The sequence below is a fragment of the Kogia breviceps genome, chromosome 1, assembly GCF_026419965.1.
Source record: "Kogia breviceps isolate mKogBre1 chromosome 1, mKogBre1 haplotype 1, whole genome shotgun sequence".
NCBI lineage: Eukaryota > Metazoa > Chordata > Mammalia > Artiodactyla > Physeteridae > Kogia > Kogia breviceps.
The window spans coordinates 180,593,057-180,610,833 of NC_081310.1; the positions used below are offsets into that span (position 1 = coordinate 180,593,057).

Here is a 17,777-nt window from a genome sequence, read left to right on the forward strand (position 1 = left end):
CTCAGTAGTTGTGGCACACGGGATTAGTTGCTCCATGGCATGTGGGATCTTCCCGGAGCAGGGCTCGAGTCCGTGTCCCCTGCATTGGCAGGCGGATTCTTAACCACTGTGCCACCAGGGAAGTCTGGCAGATGGATTCTTAACCACTGTGCCACCAAGGAAGCCCTGGTTGGGTTTATATTGTAGACATTAAGCTTTATCTGTCATAATTATTGCAGGTATTGCTTCCATTTGTTATATCCTTTTAATCTTAGATTTGTTATTTTTTCACTGCATGAAAGTATGTTTTACATAACCAGATCTGTCAATTTGTTGCTTATGCTTTCCTTTATTACCCCAAATTTTATCTCTTTCCCACAGATGCAATAAATATGCTCTTCTGTTTTCTCCAAAATTATTTGAAAGCTTATTGGTTTTTCATATATTTAGAATTACTCATAGTGTATGGTGTGGATATGTTTTTCTCCACATTGATATTCAGTTTTTCTGACAATTTTTTTAAAGTTTTATTTATTTTTGGCTGTGTTGGGTCTTCGTTGCTGTGCGCAGGCTTTCTCTGGTTGCGGCGACTGGGGGCTACTCTTTGTTGCAGTGCGTGGGCTTCTCACTGCAGTGGCTTCTCTTGTTGCAGAGCACAGGCTCTAGGCGCACGGGCTTCAGTAGTTGTGGCATGTGGGCTCTAGGGCTTGCAGGCTTCAGTAGTTGTGGCACATGGGCTCAGTAGTCGTGGCACATGGGTTTAGTTGCTCTGCGGCATGTGGGGTCTTCCCGGAACAGGGATCCAACCTGTGTCCCCTGCCTTGGCAGGTGGATTCTTAACCACTGTGCCACCAAGGAAGTCCCCTGACAATATTTTTTAAATAATGATTTTCTCCACTTAAGAGCACTTTTTGGATTTGGTCATTATTTTGGTCTTTCTAGTCTCAGGGGTCTTTTTGTAGTTTTTTTTTTTTTATTGTGGTAAGTATACATAACAAAATAAACAGTTTTAACCATTTTTAGGTATACCATTCAGTAGCATTAAGTACATTCACAATGTTGCACAGCCATCAGCACTCTCCGCTATTGTCTTTATTTGATATATTTCTACTTTAGTCTGAAAACATGATTGCTATTATTCTCAGGCAGATTGTTTAAATCTCTGAATCCCAATTGCCCTGTCCATAGTATGAGGATGGTACCAGTTGTGTTTTATTTTTATTTATTTATTTTAAAATTTTATTTATTTATTTTGTTTATTTTCTTTTGCGGTATGCGGGCCTCTCACTGCTGCAGCCTCTCCCGTTGCAGAGTACACGCTCCAGACGCGCAGGCTCAGCGGCCATGGCTCACAGGGCCAGCCGCTCCACAGCATGTGGGATCCTCCCAGACCAGGGCACGAACCTGTGTCCCCTGCATCGACAGGTGGACTCTCAACCACTGCGCCACCAGGGAAGCCCACCAGTTGTGTTTTAAAATGGCTGTGGAGATAAAATTAAGTAAGGCAATGAATGTAAAAATACTTGGTGGATTTTATATGTTCAGTAAATGATAGGTCTCTTATCCTCCCCTCTGTAATTGATTTTAAAGACTGGTGTAGGGCAGATCTTCCTTAACTGCCTCTGCTATTCTCCTCCAAGATGTTCATTATTATTTTTGCCTAATTTTCAGTAAGAAATTTGTAGGTATTGGAATAAACCTTTGTTTACTTCTTGTTTGAAACCTACTGTAAGTGTTCTATAGATTGTGAAGCCCAAATTAGTATTTAGTATCATCCCCACTGACACTACTAAGTACTGTTCTGCAAGAGACCATAGAAATGTTTTCTTATGTTTTGAAACCATTTTCCTGACATCTTTTCCGATTATGCTTTATGAGGCCTCCTAGTTTATAAAATTGAATTCATTTTGAAGAGATATCTTTAGGCTTTATGTTTGGTACTTTGGGTGTTAGGACACTTGTTTCTGAATTAATTAATAGATCCTCTTTAGAAGAGATAAGTTATTGTTGAATAATAATACTTGAAGTAGTTTTCTTCAAGCCACCTAGAAGAGGGTATTTTGCTCTTTGTTTTTATTCTTCAAGGCATACATATAATTCTATTTGAGGACACCATGGTAAACATTTGCTAATTACCTACTTCTTTTATATCCTAAAGTAATCCACATATTAATAAAAATCATAAGTGATGATATACCACTTTTTTGATACCTTCTTCAGGCTATTGTTGTTTATAACCATTGTTGAGATATATTTAATTTTGGGAAACATGCTGTTCATTTTCCCCAGGGAAACTTCTGTAGCCTTTTCTGTGGTGTGCTCTAAAAATACATATAAGGCTTTGGAAGGGGTAGTACATAGATTTTTAAAATACAGTGTAGTCAGTGGTCAAATTTATAAGCTACCTGTTTTCTACTTACAGCTGTATAAAAGATATTCAGTTAACCCCTGAATATCTCTGTGCACGCTTTGCCATATGCAAATTCCCCTTCTAGGACCTATAATGAGACTGTTTTGCTCTATTTTGACACTTCACGTGATGTTGTAATTAAGAGTGATGTAGGGCTTCCCTGGTGGCGCAGTGGTTGAGAATCCGCCTGCCAACGCAGGAGACATGGGTTCGTGCCCGGGTCCGGGAAGATCCCACACGCCGCGTAGCGGCTGGGCCCGTGAGCCATGGCCGCTGAGCCTGCGCGTCGGGAGCCTGTGCTGCGCAACGGGAGAGACCACAACAGTGAGAGGCCCGCGTACCGCAAAAAAAAAAACCCCAAAAAACAAACAAACAAAAAGAGTGATGTATACTTTGTTTTCATTGAAAACAATTTGACTTTTATTCTGTGTTTTAAAATATAAATATGTATATACACAGTATATATATATTTCCCCTTCCTATACTTAAGAGCTATAATAACATATTAAAGTAATCTAAGTTCTTGCTTGTGGCCATTTATAATTACAGGGTAAATAGTATGTTGAAGTTGGTACAAAACAGAAATTTTGAGGTAGGAATCTAATGAGAATTTTGAAATAAAATATTTGTTACTAGTTATTTCCTTTCTAATTTTTACGTATTAAAAATTATGGGGCTTCCCTGGTGGCACAGTGGTTGAGAGTCCGCCTGCTGATCCAGTGGATGCGGGTTCGTGCCCTGGTCCAGGAGGATCCCACATGCCGCGGAGCAGCTGGGCCCGTGAGCCATGGCCGCTGAGCCTGCGCGTCCGGAGCCTGTGCTCCGCAGCAGGAGAGGCCACAACAGTGAGAGGCCCGTGTACCGCAAAAAAAAAAAATTAAATAAATAAATAAATAAAATAAAAATTATGACTGTCATATTACAAAAGAATCCTGCTTTATGAGCGTGTACAATTTGTTTAAAATTATGTGATCTTTTCAACAAACCAAAATTCCTATTTTTTTCATTGTTAGTATTTGCAGGTAGGGAAATGTGAAGTCTTAGGAAATACTATTTCTGTTCTCAGTTACAGGTTTTCCCAGATTTCTGCCCGTGAAGGCATGTGGATACTGATAAACTCTCTCCAAAAAAGGTGGTAAAACAGCTGTATTTAGAAGCCAACAGTAAGAATTGAAACTAGAAAATTATGAAAAGACATTACTATCCAAATGCCTTGAAGGTACTTGAAACAAAAAAGTTAACTCAGAGTATGTTATGTTATTTCATTGGCTGTTTGACTAAGTTAAAATTATATTCATTTACACTACATTAAGTATCCACTTTCCACTTCTATGTCAAGCCATTATGTTACTGGATATTTCAAAAGATGAATCTCATTGAAAGTAGAATAATGTCAGGTTATATATATATTATTTTTAAATTTTATTTTTTTATACAGCAGGTTCTTCTTATTAGTTATCTGTTTTATACATATTAGTGTATATATGTCAATCCCAGTTTCCTAATTCATCCCACCACCACTGCCCGCCTCACCCCACCCCGCTTTCACCCTTGGTGTCCATATGTTTGTTCTCTACATCTGTGTGTCTATTTCTGCCTTGCAGACTGGTTCATCTGTACCATTTTTCTAGATTCTACATATATGTGTTAAGATATGATATTTGTTTTTCTCTTTCTGACTTACTTCACTCTGTATGACAGTCCCTAGATCCATCCACGTCTTTACAAATGACCCAATTTCGTTCCTTTTATGTCTGAGTAATGTTCCATTCTGTATATGTACCACATCTTTATCTTTTCATCTGTCAATGGCATTTAGGTTGCTTCCATGTCCTGGCTGTTGTAAATAGTGCTGCAGTGAACATTGTGGTGCATAACTCTTTTTGAATTATGGTTTTCTCTGGGTATATGCCCAGTAGTGGGATTGCTGGGTCATATGGTAATTCTATTTTTAGTTTTTTAAGGAACCTGCATACTGTCCTCCATAGTGGCTGTATCAATTTACATTCCCACCAACAGTGCAAGAGGGTTCCCTTTTCTCCACACCCTCTCCAGCATTTATTGTTTCTAGATTTTTTGATGATGGCCATTCTGACCGATGTGAGGTGATACCTCATTGTAGTTTTGATTTGCATTTATATAATAATTAGTGATGTTGAGCAGCTTTTCATGTGCCTCTTGGCCATCTGTATGTCTTCTTTGGAGAAATGTCTATTTAGGTCTTCTGCCCATTTTTGGATTGGGTTGTTTGTGTTTTTTTTAATATTGAGCTGCAGGAGCTGTTTATATATTTTAGAGATTAATCCTTTGTCCATTGATTCATTTGCAAATATTTTCTCCCATTCTCAGGGTTGTCTTTTCATCCTGTTTATAGTTTCTGTTGCTGTGCAAAAGCTTTTAAATTTCATTAGGTCCCATTTGTTTATTTTTATTTATATTTCCATTACTCTAGGAGGTGGATCAAAAAAGATCTTGATGTGATTTATGTCAAATAACATTCTTCCTATGTTTTCCTCTAAGAGTTTTATAGTGTCTGGTCTTGCATTTAGGTCTCTAAACCATTTTGAGTTTATTTTTGTGTATGATGTTAGGGAGTGTTCTAATTTCATTCTTTTACATGTAGCTGTCCCAGTGATTTTCCCAGCACCACTTATTGAAGAGACTGTCTTTTCTCCATTGTATATCCTTGCCTCCTTTGTCATAGATTAGTTGACCACAGGTGTGTGGGTTTATCTCTGGGCTTTCTGTCCTGTTCCATTGATCTATATTTCTGTTCTTGTGCCAGTACCATATTGTCTTGATTACTGTAGCTTTGTAGTGTAGTCTGAATTCAGGGAGTCTGATTCCTCCGGCTCCATTTTTTTCCCTCAAGGTTGCTTTGGCTATTTGGGGTCTTTTGTGTCTCTGTACAAATTTTAAGACTTTTTTTGTTCTAGTTCTTTAAAAAATGCCATTGGTAATGTGATAGGGATTGCATTGAATCTGTAGATTGCTTTGGGTAATACAGTCATTTTCACAATATTGATTCTTCCAATCCAAGAACATGGTATATCTCTCCATCTTGTTACTGTCATCCTTGATTTTTTTCATCATTGTCTTATAGTTTTCTGAGTACAGGTCTTTTACCTCCTTAGGTAGGTTTATTCCTAGGTATTTTATTCTTTTTGTTGCAGTGGTGAATGGGATTGTTACCGTGATGTCTCTGTCTGATCTTTCATTGTTAGTGTATAGGAATGCAAGAGATTTCTGTGCATTAATTTTGTATCCTGCCACTTTACCAAATTCATTGATTAGCTCTAGTAGTTTTCTGGTGGCATCTTTAGGATTCTCTACGTATAGTATTGTGTCATCTGCAAACAGTGACAGTTTTACTTCTTCTTTTCCAATTTGTATTCCTTTTATTTCTTTTTCTTCTCTGATGACTATGGCTAGGACTTCCAAAACGATGTTGAATATAGTGGTGAGAGTGGACATCCTTGTCTTGTTCCTGATCTTAGAGGAAATGCTTTCAGTTTGTCACCATTGAGAATGATGTTTGCTGCGGGTTTGTCGTATATGGCCTTTATTATGTTGAGGTAGGTTCCCTCTATGCCCACTCTCTGGAGAGTTTTTATCATAAAAGGGTGTTGAATTTTGTCAGAAGCTTTTTCTGCATCTGTTGAGATGATCATATGGTTTTTATTCCTTAATTTGTTAATATGGTGTATCACATTGATTTGCATATATTGAAGGATCCTTGCTTCCCTGGGATAAATCCCACTTGATCATGGTGTATGATCCTTTTACTTTGTTCTTGGACTGCTTGCTACTGTTTTGTTGAGGATTTTTGTATCTATATTCATCAGTGATATTGGTCTGTAATTTTCTTTTTTTTGTAGTATCTTTGTCTGGTTTTGGTATCAGGATGTTGTTGACCTCATAGAATGAGTTTGGGAGTGTTCCTTCCTTTGCAGTTTTTTGGAAGACTTTGAGAAGGATGGGTGTTAGCTCTTCTCTAAATGTTTGATAGAATTCACCTGTGAAGCCCTCTGGTCTTGGACATTTGTTTGTTGGAAGATTTTTAATCACAGTTTCAATTTCATTACTTGTGATTGGTCTGTTCATATTTTCTGTTTCTTCTTGGTTCAGTCTTGGAAGGTTATAGCTTTCTAAGAATTTGTGCATTTCTTCCAAGTTGTCCATTTTATTGGCATAGAGTTGCTTGTAGTAGTCTCTTAGGATGCTTTGTATTCTGCGGTGTCTGTTGTAGCTTCTCCTTTTTCATTTCTAATTTTATTGATTTGTGTCCTCTCCCTCTTTTTCTTGATGAGTCTGGTTAATGGTTTATCAATTTTGTGTATCTTCTCAAACAACCAGCTTTTATTTTTATTGATCTTTGCTATTGTTTTCTTTGTTTCTATTTCATTTATTTCTGCTCTGATCTGTATGATTTCTTTCCTTCTGCTAACTTTGGGTTTTGTTTGTTCTTTCTCTAGTTCCTTCAGGTGTAAAGTTAGATTGTTTGTTTCAGATTTTTCTTGTTTCTTGCGGTAGGCTTGTATTGCTATAAACTTCCCTTTTAGAACTGCTTTTGCTGCATCACATAGGTTTTGGATCATTGTATTTTCATTGTCATTTGTCTCTAGGTATCCTTTGGGTTTCCTCTTTGATTTCTTCAGTGATCTCTTGGTCTTAGTAACGTATTGTTTAGCCTCCATGTGTTTGTGTTTTTTACATTTTTTTCCTGTGATTGATTTCTAATCTCATGGTGTTGTGGAAAAGATGCTTGATATGATTTCCTTTTTCTTAAATTTACTGTGGCTTGATTTGTGACCCAAGATGTGATCTATCCTGGAGAATGTTCTGTGTGCACTTGAGAAGAAAGTATAATCTGCTGTTTTTGGATGGAATGTCCTATAAATATCAATTAAATCTATCTGGTCTATTGTGTCATTTAAAGCTTGTGTTTCCTTATTAATTTTCTGTCTGGATGATCTGTCCATTGGTGTAAGTGAGGTGTTAAAGTCCCCCACTATTATTGTGTTACTGTCGATTACCTCCTTTATAGCTGTTAGTAGTTGCCTTATGTTTTGAGGTCCTCCTGTGTTGGGTGCCTATATATTTGTAATTGTTATATCTTCTTGGATTGATCCCTTGATCATTATATAGTGTCCTTTCTTGTCTCCTGTAACATTCTTTATTTTATTTTATTTATTTATTTTTTTTCTGTACGTGGGGCTCTCACTGCTGTGGCCTCTCCCGTTGCGGAGCACAGGCTCTGGACGCGCAGGCTCAGCGGCCATGGCTCACGAGACCAGCCGCTCCGCGGCATGCAGGATCTTCCCGGACCGGGGCATGAACCTGTGTCCCCTGCATCGGCAGGCGGACTCTCAACCACTGTGCCACCAGGGAAGCCCACATTCTTTATTTTAAAGTCTATTTTATCTGATATGAGTATTGCTACTCCAGCTTTCTTTTCATTTCCATTTGCATGGAATATCTTTTTCCATCCCCTCACTTTCAGTTTGTATGTGTCCCTAGGTCTGAAGTGGGTCTCTTGTAGACTGCATGTATATGGGCCTTGTTTCTGTATCCATTCAGCAAACCTGTGTCTTTTGGTTGGAGCATTTACTCCATTCACTTTTAAAGTAATTATTGATATGTATCTTCCTAGTACCATTTTCTTAATTGTTTTGGGTTTGTTTTTGTAGGTCCTTTTCTTCCTTTGTGTTTCCCACTTAGAGAAGTTCCTTTAGCGTTTGTGGTAAAGCTGGTTTGGTGGTGCTGAATTCTCTTAGGTTTTGCTTGTCTGTAAAGCTTTTGATTTCTCCATCGAATCTGAATGAGATCCTTGCTGGGTAGAGTAATCTTGGTTGTAGGTTCGTTCCTTTCATCACTTTAAATATATGCTGCCACTCCCTTCTGGCTTGTAACATTTCTGCTAAGAAATCAGCTGTTAACCTTATGGGAGTTCCCTTGTATGTTAGTTGTCATTTTTCCCTTGCTGCTTTCAATAATTTATCTTTGTCTTCAGTTTTTGTCATTTTGATAACTATGTGCCTCAACGTGTTTCTCCTTGGGTTTATCCTGCCTGGGACTCTACACTTCCTGCGCTTGGGTGGCCATTTCCTTTTCCATATTAGGGAAGTTTCTGACTGTAATCTCTTCAGATATTTTCTCTGGTCCTTTCTCTCCCTCTTCACCTTCTGGGACCCCTATAATGTGAATGTTGTGTTTAATGTTGTCCCAGAGGTCTCTTAGGCTGTCTTCATTTCTTTTCATTCTTTTTTCTTTTTTCTGTTCTGCAGCAGTGAATTCCACCATTCTGTCTTCCAGGTTACTTATCTATTCTTCTGCCTCAGTTATTCTGCTATTGATTCCTTCTAGTGTATTTTTCATTTCAGTTATTGTATTGTTCATCTCTGTTTGTTCCTTAATTTTCTTGGTGTTTGTTCTTTAATTCTTCTAGGTCTTTGTTAAACATTTCTTGCATCTTCTCGATCTTTGCCTCCATTCTTTTTTTCTGAGGTCCTGTGTCATCTTGACTGTCATTATTCTGAATTCTTATTCTGGAAGGTTGCCTATCTCCACTTCATTTAGTTGTTTTTCTGGGGTTTTATCTTGTTCCTTCATCTGGTACATGGTCCTCTGCCTTTTCATTTTGTCTATCTTTCTGTGAGTGTAGTTTTCATTCCACAGGCTGCAGGATTGTAGTTCTTGCTTCTCCTGTCTGCTCTTTGGTAGATGAGGCTATCTACGAGGCTTTGCAAGCTTCCTGATACGAGAGACTGGTGATGGGTAGAGCTGGGTGTTGCTCTGGTGGGCAGAGCTCAGTAAAACTTTAATCTGCTTGTTTGCTGATTGGTTGGGCTGATTTCCCTCCCTGTTGGTTGTTTGGCCTGAGCCGATCTAGCACTGGAGCCTATAGGCCCTTTGGTGGGGTTAAATGGCGGACTCCGGGAGGGCTCACACCAAGGAGTACTTCCCAGATCTTCTGCTGCCAGTTTCCTTATCCCCGCGGTGAGCCACAGCCACCCCCTGCCTCTGCAGGAGACCCTCCAACAGTAGCAGGTAGGTCTGGTTCAGTCTCCTATGGGGTCCCTGCTCCTTCCTCTGGGTCCTGATGCACACACTACTTTGTGTGTGCCCTGCAAGAGTGGAGTTTCTGTTTCTCCCAGTCCTGTTGAAATTCTGTAATCAAATCCTGCTAGCCTTCAAAGTCTGATTTTGTGGGAATTCCTCCTCCTAGTGCTGGACCCCCAGTTTGGGAAGCCTGACGTGGGGCTCAAAACCTTCACTACAGTGGGTGCACTTCTGTGGTATAAGTGTTCTCCAGTCTGTGAGTTACCCACCCAGCAATTATGGGATTTGATTTTATTGTGATTGCGCCCCTCCTAATGTTTCATTACGGCTTCTCCTTTATCTTTGGATGTGGGGTATCTTTTCTGGTGAGCTCCAGTGTCTTCCTGTTGATGATTGTTCAGCAGTTAGTTGTGATTGTGGTGCTCTCGCAAGAGGGAGTTATGCACATGTCCTTCTGTTCCACCATCTTGAGCCATTCTCAATGTAAGGTTATATTAATGGTAAGAAAATACCAAAATACACAATTAAACTCTAGAACTAGTACACGGAAGTGAGAAAACTAAGGTTTGTATGATAATTCTGTACTTCTTTTTATTATCCAGTACTGGAGCACCTTGTCTGTGTTATACAACACTTTCATCTGGTGGTTAGTCAATGTGACTTTCGATTGTAAGCATGTGCCACTTGTAGAAAATGGTGTTAAGATCTTAATATTAAAAGTTTTACTATCACATTAATAAATGCTAGAAGCATGATAAATATTTGTGTTCTTTTATCTAGTATATTTCAGGTGTTTGATATTACAAAATATTGGAAGGAAGAATCCTATATTGATGGAAAGTAGTATCTTAGATGCATGTTGTAATGGAATTACATAATTTATAGTTATTATTAATATATTTTATATACAGTGTACCAGAACGTATGTTTACAAACTTCACATATATCACATGTTGCCAGTAGAATCCCAGAAATTCTGTAATAAATCATATGCATCCTTTTTAGGTTGCTTTTTTTGTTTTAAAATTATCAAAATTATTTGTGGTCATTGATTAATTACTTGATTTTTTTAAAGTTTTTTTTCCAAGTGTAGAAATTATCTATGACCCTTTTATTTCCCTAAATTGAAAAATAAAGAAGATAAAGGTGATTTTTAAGATGGAAACAACAAAAGGTGCTTATTTTCAAAGAAGAAATAGAAGTAGAAAGGAATGTCTTCTAATCTTTTCCCTTAAAAAAGGTTTTCTTTCAACTTATAGAATTTATCTCAAGAAAAATAGAAAGCTGTTCCCTTTCTGTTATAAAATCACTGTAATATTACCATATTCCTGAAAAAACAAAATTAAAGATTTTAACATTTTGTTTTTTATGGCTTGAGAATTTATTTCCTCACTGTTAAGAGTAGTATTTCTTACCTTTTAAAACCCATGACCCCTTTTGATCTGTAAAAAAATCTATGTTCTCCTTTAACAGTGTTCATATTTTTAAAATAAATTCATTTCTGTGTTTAAAACAAAAATTAAAGGACATGTTATTGAGTACCTTTTTTCTTTTTTTTAACACAGTTTTTCGTACCTTCCTCTTGTATAGGTGTAGATTTATAACCCTTCCTCCATGAGAAAGAATATCCCTTCCTTCTCCTTCGCTGCGAATCTACTAATTAGAGGTTGCAGTCATTACAATTATGGCTTTCAATTGAGTGAAACATGGAATATTATCACTTTTTGTTTAGATGAGATCTGGTCACACAAAAATTTAACAAATGAGGTATTAAAGGCATTATATTTCTCTAATGATTTGATCATAGTTTGCTCTTTCTTTTGGAATGAAATCATATATGTATTAAATACATTATGTACATTGACACTTAAAATCCCATAAAGACAAGACATTTCATTTTAAAACTACAACAAATATAAGCTGGTAAAACAAAGAACAGTTCATCTTTCACAGTTGTGAATCAGTTTCACGTCACATTGGTTGTGCTCTTGTGAGTAGAGCAAAGGGAAGATAGCTCCTGTGAGCTTTAGTTATTGCCTGCTGTAATTCTGCAGTACTAGTTATCTACCTCCAGTAGTATGAAAACTTAGCTGTTGAGGCTCTGTGTTTGAGTTACACGTGAGTGCATTGAGCATCAAGTTCTTCTGACCTTTAAACTATTTTTTCTTTTGACATTCTAGATTAGGGCAGGGAGGAAGGCTGTGTCAGAGTTGGACAGTTTTGCGTCTGATTGTGTCCCTTACACGTGTTTTCTCTCCTTTTCCCATTCTAGAGTGTGACTCTAAAATAAAGTGTGTTGTATTACACCAGAATAGAGCAGTATTAGTGGAGTGGTGGTAAATTGGTATAAGTGAAGTTTTTCATTTCCCTTTTTATTCATTACTTCTGCAATAAGATTCTATACTTGCTTTAGCTTTGTCTGTTAAGTTGGTTACAGTGGTTGGTAAAATAAGTGAAAACAGGTGTGACCTTAATTAAAGGCAAACAATCACATCTGTTTTGGAGAAGTGCTACTTTCATTTTTGTTAAATAGAAATGGAGTTTATAGTTTTTATAATTATTTAGTTTTCTAACATCTTTCTGTCTCACTTGGCAGCAGGGCACAATAACGTGTTCCTACCAGTAAATGTGGGGCTTAGAGTCCTATTTTTCTTCTTTAGTTTGAAAACCAGGACAGGAAGAGCAGGGTCTGAGAAGGTAAAGATTTTGCTTAAATAATTGACTAGGCAATACATGTAGTGGAGCTCGTTATTTCAGGATAAATTGGGTCCTAGCTCCACATGATTATTTTCCTTAATTCTAAAATTCAGTGTTTCACTTTACTTATTTATTTGCATTATTAAAATAGATCCAGAAGAGTTGAGTTTTCCTTTAAGTTGATTACATATATACAGATAGTTGGTTGCAAAAGTATTTATTTGATATTCCAGTTTGCCCTATTTAAAGTGATCGTGTGTTAACAGTTATGTAAATGTTCCCCATTAAAGCAGGTTAGATGTTATCATAACTTCTTGACTGGCTAAGCTAGTTTTTATCATTTTTTAATGTAACCCTAATTCTAAAAAAAGTTGTGTTTTAGTTAATTGCACATGGCTGTTATAAAGTGTTTAATGCATTGGGCACTATAGTAACCATGTTTTAAGTACAGCAGAAGTGGCTCCACGTGTTGGCTTTTGCAAGAAATCATAAAAGTCATTGTGTAAACCTATCCTGACTTGGTGCAGCATGTCCATTTTGAAAAGCCACGTGCAGATTTGAGATTTTGAGATTGGAGCTCAGGTAGAAAGATTGAGGTAGCAAAATATTTTAAAAATTATTATCTGATGGCCTCAATGATAATGCTTTAAGAGTACATAAAGCTTTGAATCCCCCCTCTTTTTTAAACAGACTGTGAAGACTGCTGAGAGACACTTGCAGTCCAGTCACATAAGTGTAATAAAGAAATATTGGTCCTCATGGAAGAAGAACAAGATTTACCAGAGCAACCAGTAAGTATTTCCTTTAACAATTTAAAGTTGATTGTAGAAAAGCTAATCTTAAGAGATTTTAAATATTATTCAGTTGTACTACAGATTCTAAATCAGAAATAAAATTAAGGAAAGGACTTATCTTAATACTTTCTTTCTAAGAAAACCATTTTCTGTGTTCCTAAATTCATATTTTGCTAACTTAATGCCAAGGACTTGCTTAGGAAATTCAGCATTACAAAATAAATATTGTCTTTAGAAATGCCATTTTAAAAAAGCAATGGCTACTCTTACAGTTTTTAGAAAATAAAAGAGGACATCTATTTACCAAACAGTATATACCATTTGTGCCAGAAAATCTAGTTTTATCTTTACCTAAATTTCCCTGACTTAATTTTTTTTTAAGTAGTAGTAGTAGTTGAAGAAAGTATAATTTGACCACTAGCTAATTCTTAAAAATAGATAAGACCCTTGAGAATAAGTTGAATTCTTAATTTCTTTTAAATATTTAACGTAAATAAAATCATTTTAAATATCCCCAAGTGATACAGATTTATTGCCTTACCATGGCTTTTTTTTGTTTGTTTTTCCGTAAGTGTTTTATGACCCTTAGCATTTAAAAAAGGAAGGTAATAGTAATCATTCTATTAAGGTACTTTTGTGTTAAAGAATCTTTTCCTTTTGGCTTGACCTTCTTTTTCTGAAATTAGATAAATACTGATTCAATTTGCTCTTCAATTTGCTCTCCTGAATGAGCCTCTTGCATTTTATATTAAGAGAGAATATAGAGTGGTACATGTTTACCTCCCTATGAAAATCCAACCTAAAAAACTTTGAATTTTGAAAGCAGATAATAGGGTATGTTTTTCATGTTCTAGATGTATTCTTTACATCAGTGATAGATTTTTAATATTTTACTTTATGTTGAGACGTGCATAATGGTGACTCTTTTGCTATTAATTAGTCTTTTAGCCCCTCACTTAAGTATAAAACTAGGAAGACATAAGCAGTTGGTAAAAGGACCTTTTGAAACATTTAAAATGTCATCCCATATCCCTGGTGGAACATTAATAATCAGGGAAATGGTAGGGTTAAAAATCATCCTCAGCGGTGTATCTAAGATATATACTATAAGAACAAATAGCTGAATTAGAGACACTAAATGTACCAAAGAAGATTCTGTCATTCAGTTTTTAATATAGTGAGACAAAGTTCTAGTCATAGTTTCAAAAGACTTATGTAAGCGTTGAAATGAGTATTGTTGTTAGTCACTCCTTACCTATTTAAGGTAATGAGAATTGTGAAGCTGACCTGCTGGTGAGTCATTTTTTCCTCTCTGCTTCATTTGCTTGCTGTTCTGTTCAGTATCTGTTATATGATGTGCAAAATCTGATTGTTACTTCAGAAAGAGGTAAGAAATTAAAGTGCTTTAAAAACAAATTTTTGGGCTTCCCTGGTGGCGCAGTGGTTAAGAATCTGCCTGCCAGTGCAGGAGACACAGGTTCAAGCCCTGGTCCGGGAAGATCTCACATGCCTTGGAGCAACTAAGCCCGTGTGCCACAACTACTGAGCCTGCGCGCCTAGAGACCATGCTCCACAACAAGAGAAGTCAAAGCAATGAGAAGCCCGCACACCACAGCGAAGAGTAGCCCCTGCTCACTGCAACTAGAGAAAAGCCCTCATGCAGCAACGAAGACCCAATGCAGCCAAAAATTTAAAAAGAAATAAAATAAATAAATTTATATATTTTTTTTAAAAAAGCAAATTTTCTGGGAATTCCCTGGTAGTCCGGTGATTAGGACTCTGCTTCCACTGCCAGGGGCCTGGGTTCGATCCCTGGTTGGGAACTGAGATCCCACAAGCCATGTGATGTGGCCAAAAAATTAAAAAAAAATTTTTTTTAAATACCAAAAAAAAATTTTTGTTTTAAACCCACAAATTTTCTGCTGACTATAAATGGTGATTGTCATGGGGAATTTTTTTTTTAATTGATTTGTACCTGGGTCTTAATTTATAAAGGTGATTGAGTAACTACATGAAGAGGTCAGTGCCATTGAAAAAAAGAAGAAAAAAAAAAAGTTTGGACTTCACTGGTGGCACACTGGTTAAGAATCTGCCTGCCAATGCAGGGGACACAGGTTCGAGTCCTGGTCTAGGAAGCTCCCATGCACCACGGAGCAACTAAGCCCGTGTGCCACAACTACTGAGTCTGTGTGCTACAACTCCTGAAGCCTGGGAGCCTAGAGCCCGTGCTCTGCTATAAGAGAAGCCACCACAATGAGAAGCCCACACAACACGACAAAGAGTAGCCCCTGCTTGCCTCAACTAGAGAAAGCCTGTGCGCAACAACGAAGATGCAATGCAGCCAAATAAATAGATAAATTTATTTTTGTTTTAAGTTTCATGTTACAGTTCTCTTAGAGATGAGAGACGTAGCAGACCACACAGGGTCACGGGGGTAAGCACCAGTGTCATTCAGGAGGCAGAGATGCATAGGGGAATTCTAAGAGAATGCATAGGCTACAGCCTTAATTGAGGTTTCCACAGGCAAGGTGAAGCAACATAATGTAGGGTAATTGTTTATTTAGGATTGGCTAGTTTGAATAATTCCAGAGAGTTTTGGGGTATAGAAGCTATCACTAGGTATCTGGCGCTGGGTTGATTTACAGCAGGGGAATATAGTTCAGAGCATGGTTCAGAATATAGGCTCTAGATTGCAGGGGAGATGTAAGCAAGTTTGGCTCTTAGTTTGGCCCTGTGATTAGTGGGTGCCGAACGGACAAATATAGAATCTACGAATAATATAGAGCATTTATTGTTAAAAATAATTAGAATAAGAAGAGTAAATGTCAGATGTTGAGGAGTAAAGCTAATTTTCACAGGCTGTAGTAGAAATCTAAAACTTGATTGGAAAGAATGGTCCTGTCCCAAGTTGATGATGACAAAGCCATGATTTTTTTAAAAATTATTTTATTGAGGTATAGTTTATTGAGGTATATACAACGTTATGTTAGTTTCTGGTATACAGCAAAGTGATTCAGTTATACATATATATAATAGTTTGCATCTGCTGATCCCAGACTCCCAATCCATCCCTCCCCAACTCCCCTACCCCTTGGCAGCCACAAGTCTGTTCTCTATGTCTGAGTCTGTTTCTGTTTCATAGATAGGTTCAGTTGCATCATGTTTTAGATTCCACATATAAGTGATATCATATAGCATTTGTCTTTCTTTTCCAACTTACTTCACTTAGTGTGGTATCTCTAGGTCCATCCATGTTGCTGCAAATGGCATTATTTCATTCTTTTTTTATGGCTGAGTAGTATTCCATTATATACATACACACACAAACACACACACACACACACACACACACACCCCATACCTTCTTTATCTGTTCATCTGTCGATGGACATTTAGGTTGTTTCCATGTCTTGAACAAAGCCAGGATTTTTAACCCTGCTGTTTACTTGTGTATAAAGAGAGATGTTGCTGATAAGCCTTACTATTGGAGTTATTTTAATCACATTGTCTCTTCCTTACTGAGTTATCCCTTTCTTGTTTCTGTACTACTTGCTAGCTCTATCTCGAGATTGTTCCAGTCATTGTTCACAATACGACATAAATCCTAGCCTCAGGTTCTCTTTCACTTTCCCCTATTGCCAGTCAGCCCTCAATCCTCTGCAGGCAGAAATGGTTCTCTCTGTGATTGTCACTTACCTTGAAATCACTCCATCTTTTTACCCTAGTCTTCATCTTTCTCAGCTACTCTGAAGTAGCTCATATTATTGTCCAAACTAGAACTGTTTTGTAGAGTGAAAGGGGGCACTAACCAAACTCGGTTTTAGGATAGGAGGTATAAATTAACACTGTTCCTGGCAAACTGGAAGCACTTAACAAACTCCTTTATAGCTATCAGGGTGCTCTTTGAGCTCAAGTTTTAAAAGGACATATATACATAGGAAAAATTTTTAGAAGAATATACACGAAACTTAATACTGAAATCATGGAGGTTTGGGGGCAGAATAAGGTCTTTTTTTTTTTTTTTTGCGGTATGCAGGCTTCTCACTGTTGTGGCCTCTCCCGTTGCGGAGCACAGGCTCAGCGCCCATGGCTCATGGGCCCAGCCGCTCCGCGGCATGTGGGATCTTCCCGGACCGGGGCACAAACCCATGTCCCCTGCAGCGGCAGGCGGACTCTCTACCACTGCGCCACAAGGGAGGCCCAGAATAAGGTCTTTTATATTTTATTTTATACATATCTGTATGGTTTGGGTTTCTAAAAATATGAGCATATATGCCTTTTGTATTTAAATATTTAAAAAATTAGTAATACTGTAGACAAAAGAGGTGGTACATGATTACAACCACAGTGTACTCTAGGCTAAAACATGGAAAAGGAGTGAAGCTTGGGAAATATTCTTGATTGAGAGCAATGAAAAGGACCCTAAAATTTGTGTTTTTGACTTGGAGAATAAAAGAATGGAATAAGTGGCAAAGAGAGAACGACTACACTCAACCCCTAATTTCTTTTTGTCTTATCGATAAAGGAGAGTAATCTTCAAACTATAAAGGATACCATATCAATTAAAAATATTTTATTTCCACATTTATAAGCAGGTACCTAAGTTATTTCAAATGAGTTCTAATTCTCTAGACTCCCCCCAGTAAAAAGACTGGGTTTGGTGCTCCTTCTTTGTGTTCCATAGAACCTTGAACTTCTATCAGAATCATTATTTCACTGTTTTATTTATTACTTTTTTTTTTTTTTTTGCGATACGCGGGCCTCTCACCGTTGCGGAGCACAGGCTCCGGACGCGCAGACCCAGTGGCCATGGCTCACGGGCCCAGCCGCTCTGT

The 17,777-nt window shown here is 37.5% G+C and overlaps 1 protein-coding gene across 7 annotated transcripts in view; it reads left to right on the plus strand.

Moving 5' to 3' along the window:
- EYA3 (EYA transcriptional coactivator and phosphatase 3) overlaps window positions 1-17,777 on the plus strand; it is a 107,588-nt gene that overhangs the window by 25,124 nt on the left and 64,687 nt on the right. For 6 of the 7 annotated variants that reach the window (XM_059036184.2, XM_067013801.1, XM_067013820.1 and 3 more), the window contains one exon: window positions 12,839-12,939. In XM_059036184.2, coding sequence (XP_058892167.1) covers window positions 12,907-12,939 — 33 coding nt within the window. In that variant the 5' untranslated portion in view covers window positions 12,839-12,906. Of the gene's footprint in view, window positions 1-3,455; window positions 3,609-12,838; window positions 12,940-17,777 lie in introns of all 7 variants that reach the window. The other variant, XM_067013788.1, reaches the window with a different exon arrangement.